The 9,976-nt window shown below is 31.8% G+C and overlaps 1 protein-coding gene across 1 annotated transcript; it reads right to left on the bottom strand.

The window, feature by feature from the left end:
- Nucleotides 1-1,841: 1,841 nt before the first annotated feature.
- LOC124927244 (putative uncharacterized protein DDB_G0271526) lies at nucleotides 1,842-2,138 on the bottom strand. The gene has a single exon (XM_047467634.1). The coding sequence runs from the start codon at nucleotides 2,136-2,138 to the stop codon at nucleotides 1,842-1,844; it is 297 nt and encodes a 98-aa protein (XP_047323590.1).
- Between the last annotated feature and the right edge of the window lie 7,838 nt (nucleotides 2,139-9,976).

Below are 9,976 nucleotides of genomic sequence, written 5' to 3'. Positions count from 1 at the left end.
TTAATTATTGATCTGTTTTGAGTATAGCATGTTGTGTTAATGACTTTTGACCAAAGTTTTTATGAAACACCGGAATCAGATAGCTTTGATCTAGCTGCTTCATTCAGTGTTATGTTCCTCTTTTCAGCAACACCATTTTGTTGTGGAGTTCAGCACTAGACAACTCGTGTCTAATACCAGGTTCCTCAAAGAAATAAGATAGACTTCTATTTATAAATTTAGTTCCTTTATCACTTATAATCTTTATGATACTTAAAGATTTTTCATTTTGAAGTCTGCTAAGGATCTTAATCAAATTTTCAGCAGTTTGATCCTTAGATAGTAAAAATATTACCCAAGTAAATCTAGAATAATCATCAATTATGACAAGGGTTTATCTCATTCCCCCTAAACTAGTTACTGGAATTGGACGAAACAGATCCATGTGCAATAATTCCAAACACATGTCGGATTGAACATTCCCTTTATTTTTAAAAGTTGATCTAACTTATTTTCTCATCTGACAAGCATGACAGACTTTATCTTTAGAAACTTCAGTTTAGGTAAACCAGTTACTAAATCTTTTGAACATATGTTGTTAATGGTTTTAAAATTAAGGTGATTTAGTCGTTTATGCCATAACCAATTTTGATCATTCTTAGTTATCATGTAAACATGATCAGACATCTTATTTTCCAGTTCATCTTATATGAGTTTTCTATCCTACTTCCTATCAGCAGGGTGTTCCCGTACTGATCCTTTAAAAGACATTCATATTTTTGAAAATCTACTTTATAGCCGTTATCACACATTTGACTAATACTAATCAAGTTATAGCATAAATTTTCTATCAGCAGCACATTATTAATAGGAAGGTTATCATGGATAATTTTACCCTTATCCACGGTTTTACCTTTATTGTTATCACCAATGTGATCTTAGGTCCTGTGCATTTGGTTATATCTTTCAGTAGGCGGCTGTTGCTTGTCATATGTCTAGAGCAACCGCTGTCCAGATACTAAATAGACTCCTCTAAGCAGCTGTCCTGAATTACCTACACATTTACATATTTACAACTTTGGTACCCATATTCACTTGGGTCCGTGGTTAATCAGTCCCTTGGGATCCATATTTGGGTTATTTTAATGGATCTCCCGGTTTGTGTGGTTAATAAAGCAAATGATTTAGATTTGACAGACGTCTTCCTACTTGTTGTTGATCCCTTGACTTTAGGAAATGAGTTTTGAAGAGAACTTCTTAACTTTCTGTCAAGTTTTTGTTACCAGACCGGTTGGCTACCCGTTTCATGGGCTTAAGCCATATTGACTTTTGGTTAGTTGGCTTAACATACTTAAGTTCATCTTTTAAAGTCAATTTATCACAGTTGTGATTAGTTCCAATGTCAGTTAAAATTACTGTGACAACGCTTATGGATTTAAGCTCGCCTTTTACTGGGTTCAACTTTTTGTTGGACTCATTTGGGTTGCCATTAACAAATCCTAAATCAGATTTGCATCTCGCGGGCCTTTGCTGACTAATTAGTTGTCTGATGTCATCTCCAAATTTTGTCCAGGAACTGACCACGTAGTTTAACTTTTGATTTTCAGAAGAAAGATTTCGAATTGTTTCCTTGAGCTTATCATTTTCAGATGAGAGCTCAATTATTTTCAAAACTTCTTGTTTAGTGTTTTGAAATGAAGAAGTTCTGTCACTTTTTTTTCAAATTTATTTCATTAAAAGAATCTGATAGCTTCTTGCACTCAATGACCAATGACCATGTCATTGAGTGCAGTGGTTAAGTCATCTCTTGTGAACTCATCAGAAGAGAAGTCACATACCTCATTGTCGTCTATCATGAAGTATTAAATGCCTTCATCCTCACTTTCGTTTGTTGAGCTGTCATCTGAGTCTCTATCAGCCCACTTGATCTTGCTTTCCTCAGCCATGAGAGCTTTTTGATCCTTCTTATTCTTCTTATCATGAGGCTTCTTATCATCCCTCATGGGCTTTCTACAATCCGCCTTGAAGTGACCTAGTTTGTCACAGTTAAAGCATTTCAAGTTAGCCTTGGATTCATTCTTATAATTATTATTATTAGAGTTAGATTTATAATGAGTCTTCTTCATGAATTTGCCAAACTTCTTGACGAAGAGTGACATTGCATCGCTGCTAATCTACTCGGTAGACTTTGCAACGGTCGCGGTAGGTGGCTCTTTAGCAGTCACCAGCGCCTTGTTGAGACGGATGTGGATGTCTATTCTTTATTCCTTGAGTTTATTTCAAACTCATAGGCTTTCATATCGGCGAACATGTCATGTAGCTCAAGCTTGTTGAGATCTTTGGATTCACTCTTCGCCATCATTTTGATGTCCCATTCTCTAGGTAGAGCTCTCATGAATTTAAAGACAACCTCTATGTTGTTATATGTCTTTCCCGGAGTGGAGAGTTCAATGACAATATTGTTGAATCTTTCATCGAATTTAGTCATTGTCTCTCAAGGACGCTTCTTGATGTTGTCAAACTTTTGTGTTACAACCATCAACTTGTTTTCTTTGGTTTGGTCGTTTCCCTCACAAAGCTGAGTCGGCTTCTTCCAGATCTCTTTGACAGTGGAAAATGACTTGATCTTTCAAAACATGTTCTTGTCAATAGTCTTGTAGACGATGTCTTTGGCCACATTGTCGAGGTTGACCTTCCTCTTATTTTCAATAGACCACTCAAATGTTGGTTTCTCCTTCATCTTAGAAGAACCATCAGTTGAAGCTGTGGTTGTGCTGACCTTCAGAATCTTTATCGGACCATCAATGATGACATACCAAATATCATCATTTGAGCGGTCAAATGAGTTTGCATTCTGATCTTCCAATCATCATAATCTTCTTTTGAGAACATTAGGATTTTGTTTAGAAGAGACATGATTCAGATATCTACATTGCTTAAGAATAGAAAACATTGCTCTGATACCACTTGTTAGGATCGATGACAACAATAGAAGGGGGTTGAATATTGTTGTGCTAATAATCACTTTTAATTCAATTTTAATCCTGTTAAAGATAAAAATATATTTCTATTCTTCACAAATCGTCGCAAGCTCTCGAATGATTTCAAGTGCGGAAATGCTTGCTAGATTTGAAGCGCCAGATGTAAGACGGAAAGATGTAAAAAGTAAATAACACAAGAGTTTTATGGATGTTCAAAGATAAAACTCCTACGTCACCCATTCTTCTGTTTCTAAAATATTTCACTAGAGAACTTTGATTTGTATAGCGATTACACAAACCCAATCAGAACCCATGACTTAACAGTTGCCTGTTCTATACTACTAACTATCACTCTGTTAAACAGACAACGTTCTGTTCAACTTATAATACTGAAAATAAACTCAGGTAATACAATAAATTATCTCTTAGCTTAACTTAGTGAATTAAATAATACACTTGAGAAAGATGAGCTAGAGAGAGAGTAAGCGTTCAAAAGATCAGAGAATCGGAGAGGTTCGTCGTTGTACTCAGATGCCTTTTTATCTTGAATCGTAGCAACAGTTGAATCTTTCTAATAAATACGTGTCAACTTTCTGTTAGATGAACGCCAAATGTACGGGATCGTACATAAAAATATATTCATTAGATCGTGGCGTACTGGATTGGTAGTGCGCAGAATATTCGTTGTAATGTGGTGTAATGGAAGGTAGTGCGTAGAATATTTATTGGAACGTGGTGTACTAGAACGTACAGCACGGGCTAGTGAAAAAAAGCGTATGTGGCAGTTGAATATTTGTCATATTAAGTTGACTTGGCAAACTGCTGATAATGAACAGTGTTGTTCACTATGCTGATGAGCTATGCAGACGCTTCTTCAGACTCTTGCTGAAGCAAGGCGTCTACACGCACTTCTTCACACGGTTGTTGAAGCAATGCGTCTGCTCGCGCTTCTTCAGACTACTGCTGAAGCAAGACGTCTACTCGCGTTTCTTAAGATTGCTGTTGAAGCAATGCGTCTGCTCGCGTTTTTTGAGTTGTACATGCGCATTAAACATTTGCACAACTTAGTTTTATTCACTTATAAATTCATCATTAAAACTATGTCGTATTGATTAAACTTATTTTTTTCCACCTAAGTTCATTTTAATCAATTAAAACACTTTTCTTATTTTCACTTAATTAATTATTTCTTTTTTAATTAGTTTTCCATTTATCTTTATTTAACTTAATCTATCGTACCTCAATTTTTACCGGAACTAAGTGAGAGTCGAGAGCGGATGAGCATTTGACGTGACTTCAGTAATTAGTAACCTAGGAGTGTCTATTAGCCTTGCTATCGTACGTCCTTCGTAAGCTTCTTCCATGAAATAATCGTAGTATCGCCAGGTCCAAACTCAAAGGAGAACATATTCCTAGCTAGGAAACATTAAAATAGAGGAAAACCCAAAGATTTTCTTTATATAAAACTCAGTTTCCTGGTTGAGCGATAGAGGAAAGCGGGTTGAAGAATTATCTCTGATATGGTTGTTGGTTGATCTTATAAAATACCTGTCAAAGGTGTAAGTTCCTCTTTTCAGGGTCAGACGTAGGAGTTTTAGAGCATAACTGAGAGAAGGAAGAAGTCGTTTTTTTCTCCGCATAATGGGACAAGTAGTAGTGGTACGAAATCGGATGACCAACGAGTTGCGCTCTCAATGCAATCAGAGTTCAACAAGAAGGCTTCCAAAATTGGGTTTGGCATACATTAAACATCGCAAAAGCTTTCGAAATTGGCCAAATGTAATATTTGTTTTTCATGATTGTTATGTTCTTTACTTATAGTTGATTCATTTGTTGTATAACAGTTAGATTTTTATTCTCCTTTGTCTTACCTGATTTCAATTTCAGTAGCAAAAAGGACTTTCGTTTTTGATGACCTAATATGGAAATTCAAGAGTAATGCATTAAACTCGTCTGTTGATCTTCAACTATACTCTAACTCTCGGAATGAGAATGTTTCTGGTGATACAAGCAGTCATTGAACTATGATAGTTATTCTTTAATATTTAAACTATGATCATAAACATATTGTTAGAATATCATTTTGTTCTTTATCTAGAATCCTATAGACATTATCTAACGTCATGAATCATAAACATCACAACTTTCTATGTTCATAAATTAAGATTACTAACTAAGAGGAAGCTTACCTGAATACATTGGGAGAAGATTCTTGAGTTCTCGCAATGTTGGCTCTTCCAATTCAATAGATGGTTTTTCCATTTTCTCTTTAACGATAGAGGTTATGAGAAATGAAAAATATATCGTCTATGAAACGGGACCACAACCCTTATATATATTATTTTTATTTATTATTTTACCATCATAAATAATAAACAAATAAATAGTTTCTACACGTAATAAAACTGCACCATAATCACTAAACGTGACTTAACTCAATAAATGAATTTTTTTTATTCTTTAATAATCACTTTATCAATTGAATTTGAATAAAATGGTTTAAACACTTTAATTAAATATATTAGTCTAATTAAGCTAACAATCTCCCACTTTAATTATATGTAACTATAAGGGTTCATCTTTGTGCTAATAAATTCATCATATAATTTAAAGTCACTCCAAATCAATATCGTCCATCAATCATATCAACATTGAACCAAAACGATTTTAATTATATTAGTTCGTATTTAACCCATCAATTATCACGAATATCAATATAATTAAATGACATTGATCATAGTACGGATGTGTAGCATAGAAATGACATTTAATGTGATCAATTATGTCAACTTCTAATTAGTCCCTAATGAGATCAAGGTTTCAAAAAAAAGAGTATAACAAAAAAATTTATCACCCATAAACTGCATTAATCAATAAGTAGGTATTACATTTATATATATAGCAACAAACTCTCACTAAAATTGAATGTCTTTAAATGACATAACACCCATTCAAGCAGTGTGCTCCAAAAAGACCTTAAGTGGTAATCCCTTAGTTAACGAATTCCCAATCATAGAGTTTGTACCAATATGTTCTATATATAACTGACCACTTTAAACTCTTTCTTTGACAACTAAAAATTTAATGTCAATGTGTTTTGACTTAGTTGAACTCATATTGTTGTTTAAATACATGACTGCTGATTTATTGTCACAAAATAACTTTAATGGTCTTTCAATTCCTTCCACAATTTTTAGTCCAGTAACAAAATTTCGCAGCCACATTCCATGATTATCAGGGGCCATAGTGAAAGAAGCTATGAATGTTTGTTTAACACTCTTCCATGAGATTGCTCCTCCAGCAAGCATGAAGATATAACCTGAAATAGATCTCTGACTGTCTTGGTATCCAACAAAATCTGAATCTGAATATCCAACCATCTCCAGTTGGTCAGATTTCTTATATGTGAGCATGAAGTCTTTAGTTCTTTTCATAAAAAATGAATGATTGTCAAGATTCAAGAACTTATCTTCTTGGGTGTCGATGTGTACAGTAAGACATTAACGGCCTGGGTGTATGAAGTGTGGAACAAGAGGATTCTTGGGTGTCAATGTCTCCGATAATGTGACCGTGTGTCCATTAGCAACGAGGAATCTAGGTTTTAAATATGTGTCAAATAATAATTAGCTAATAAAATAAAAGTAGGAGCCCTATATGGCAAAGTTGAAAATTTGAGCCATATTTAGTAAAATTGTTTCAAGTTCGAGTCTCACATGATAATTGAACCATACAAAATTATTGTTAACAAATTTGAAAAACCGTTGACCAAAAGCTCCAACATTGTTTTATTTATTTATTTAAATGTGTTAGATGATTATAGTACAAACTATCTATATACTCTCACATTCTTTTTAATTTAAGTTTATATTGATAGTTATAGTACAAACCAATCCAACTCTTGTAATCGGTTCAGAAAAAAAAAATCGTAACTAATGAATTCGCGATCGGTATGATCATCTCGGCTAGGTGTAAATGATTTTGTAGATTGTTGTACACTTAATTTTGCTTTTAACATTTTATCAGTAGAGTTCACACATATTGTTGAAGTATAATTTTCTTTTGCTTCATGAACTTTCAATTAAGTCAAATTTTGCCTATAATATTATTATAATTCAATTTGATGCTGCTCTGAATTTTCAGAAGAAAAAAAACTCTTTTTTCTCCTTATGTAATGAATGAGTTAACATTTTAAGTCAATGTTTTGTGGCTGTTGTCTTTTTTTTTTTTTTTTTTTTCCTTTCCCACACCAAGCTATTTAAAATAAAAATGATGTTGCATTCAAATTTTCTTTTAATATATATTATTTTAAAACTAAAATAAATATTTCCAAAATTCCAACTTTTTTTTCCACTTGACATGTTAAATTCTCTTGGTTACAACTTACCCATATAAAATGAAATAATAATAATAATAAATTATAGAGATTGAGACGAAATATCTGTTTTTTTTCAAAAATTAATAAATGACAAAATCTTAACGACCATATTTGAAGCCCATTTGGTTTTATAGAGCTCGATTGGGCCTCCTGATATATAGCCCAGTCCTGATCATGATAATATTACAATCCCCGATTTATAGTTTTTCAAAGTTATTTATTATTTTCAAACCCATTTTTTTTATATCACTCACTTTTTAATTATTAAATAACTCAAGTCCAATTTATATGTTTATATGGCTTCAAACAAATTTTATACAAAGGCTTGTTTGACTAATTTTATTTTATTATTATTTTTTTTTTATACATAGGAAGTTACATTACTTTCACTCTCATCTAAAAAATTTTAAGTGTAATCTAACAAGTGATATTATTTTATTTTATTTTTCAAAATAAAATATTTTGTTTTATGAAAAATTCTATTTATTAAAAAATCGGATTATTTTGGATTTATAGAAAAATAGAAAATATATATTTATTATTTTTAATATACCTAAACAATTAAAATATGTCATGAAAATCTTTATAATAATTATAGTGAACTTTATTTTATTTTCTCTCCATGATAATTGAGATAGATTGGAGTTGGACCATATTCAAATTATTGAATTGACCCTTCAAGAATGGTATAGAGAGGAATATTAATCAAAACTTTCCTAACTGGATTGAGAGTGTTCACAACTCAGTACTTTTTACATCAATGAAAATTTCAAATCCTATTCTACATTTAAAAGAACTCACTTCGATCAAATATGACAAAAACATAAATCGATAATAAAAGATATCAAAACTACTAACGTTTTTTTTTTTATTATTATTATTATTATTATCAAGGATGTCAACAATTGAGGCTTGAGATCTGAATCTAATCTTCGTCAAAAGTAAAACTAGAAAATGTAACTTAACACCAATCCAAAAACGAGACTTGTTTTCAAAGATCATTTTGATTGCTTTCAATCTAAATATATAGACACTATTCACTAATAACAATTTTTGTCCCACATCACCTTCTTACACATTCATGCCTAGTGTTAATCCGCAACTGTCCTTACTAGATTTTTTTTGGCTAACAAGTTTTCACAGACTCAATATTCAAGATACAGTATAAAAATCTCAGATAATATCAACAAAATACAATGTAATAAGACGTGAGATGCAAATTTGGAACATTTTTTTCTATCATCCCCGTCTCAGTTTGGTTTTGAGAAATCCTAGTGGGCACCATTTATATAATATTTTTTGAAAATAAATCTTTCATATGATAAAATGATGTTTTTGTATAATATATTGAAAATTTATATTATTTTTTTTTAAAAAAAAGTCTATATATATTAAAAATGAAAAAAATCGTTTAAGCATAACGACAAAACATTACATAAAAATTTTTTTTTAAAAAAAATCGGTACTCAATAAATAATCGAGCTCGTAAATTCTCGAAAACGATTAACTTCTCGACAGACTTTACTGCCTGAAGAAATCTAAAATACATCATAATAATAGTATTATGAATGACATGCGTCAGACAGCTACGATCATTAAAAGTTTGATTATTTCTCTCAAACCAGATAGTACACAAAAAAAAAATTGGATGGTAAGCCATATATGTAGGCCAAATATGTAGGTCTGTCATACCAGCCGCATTAATCCAAATTTTCTAACAACTACCTAAAAATTTGGGCATCACCCAATAAATCCCAATAATACTCACTCTAAATACTAGTCACCCCTCGACAATAAAAAAAAGTAAGTGGGTTATTGATTCAACCTCTTTGTAACATATACGACTAGTCATAATACAACATTTTTTCATGCACATATCATCCGTTAAAATTCAATGTGAATAACATGTTGAGAATACAAGAAAATGATATTTAACAAAAGGAAACTATATATGTTGGGTGTATAATCTTCATATTTGGAAATAAGATTAATACAAAAGGAAAATATATCTTTTGTTATGAAAATACAATTAGAAAATATGGCAAGAATATTTTGGAAGCTCTATGAAAGATTTGAACAAGATTTCGATATTGACCTAATTGAGGCTTATTTAAATGTGCAATCATACAATTTAGAAAACCAAGTTTTTGCATTGAGAGCATCGCTTCCTTGTGAATTGTGTATGAGCTTTCATTATGAGAGAATCATTGTAATACTCCTATAACAATCTTGATAATAAAGTGGAGAGTCTCTTGTACTTCGAAAGTGGATGTAGGCATGGTTTGGCCGAATCACTATAAATCTTGTATTTGCGTTCTTTAGTTATTTTATTTCATTTCTGCAATTTTCGGAGTTATTGTTGTTCTTGCATTAAGGGATACACTATCTCCTAGTATCGCAACATAATGCTCCATCTAAATAACGAGATCTTAGATGAAATTTCTAACTCTCAAAATTTTTCCCAACAAAAATTATATAAAATCATTTTATTGAACAACTTGTAGTAATGCCCCACATAAAAACTTTCAATATCTTGCCAATGCATAACGTCTTGTTCAGACGGGGACACTTTATTGCGTCCTACCAAAAGTAAACTCTATTTTGGGACGAAGTCTCCATAATATTTAATCTCCTTTTATAT

This window comes from Impatiens glandulifera, chromosome 1 (genome assembly GCF_907164915.1).
Source record: "Impatiens glandulifera chromosome 1, dImpGla2.1, whole genome shotgun sequence".
NCBI classification, from domain to species: Eukaryota; Viridiplantae; Streptophyta; class Magnoliopsida; order Ericales; family Balsaminaceae; genus Impatiens; species Impatiens glandulifera.
This window is presented reverse-complemented; position numbering and strand designations above follow the sequence as displayed.

Bases quoted from the DNA above. Each gene is read 5' to 3' on its own strand.
- LOC124927244 (XM_047467634.1), bottom strand. From the start codon at position 2,138: ATGTCACTCTTCGTCAAGAAGTTTGGCAAATTCATGAAGAAGACTCAT.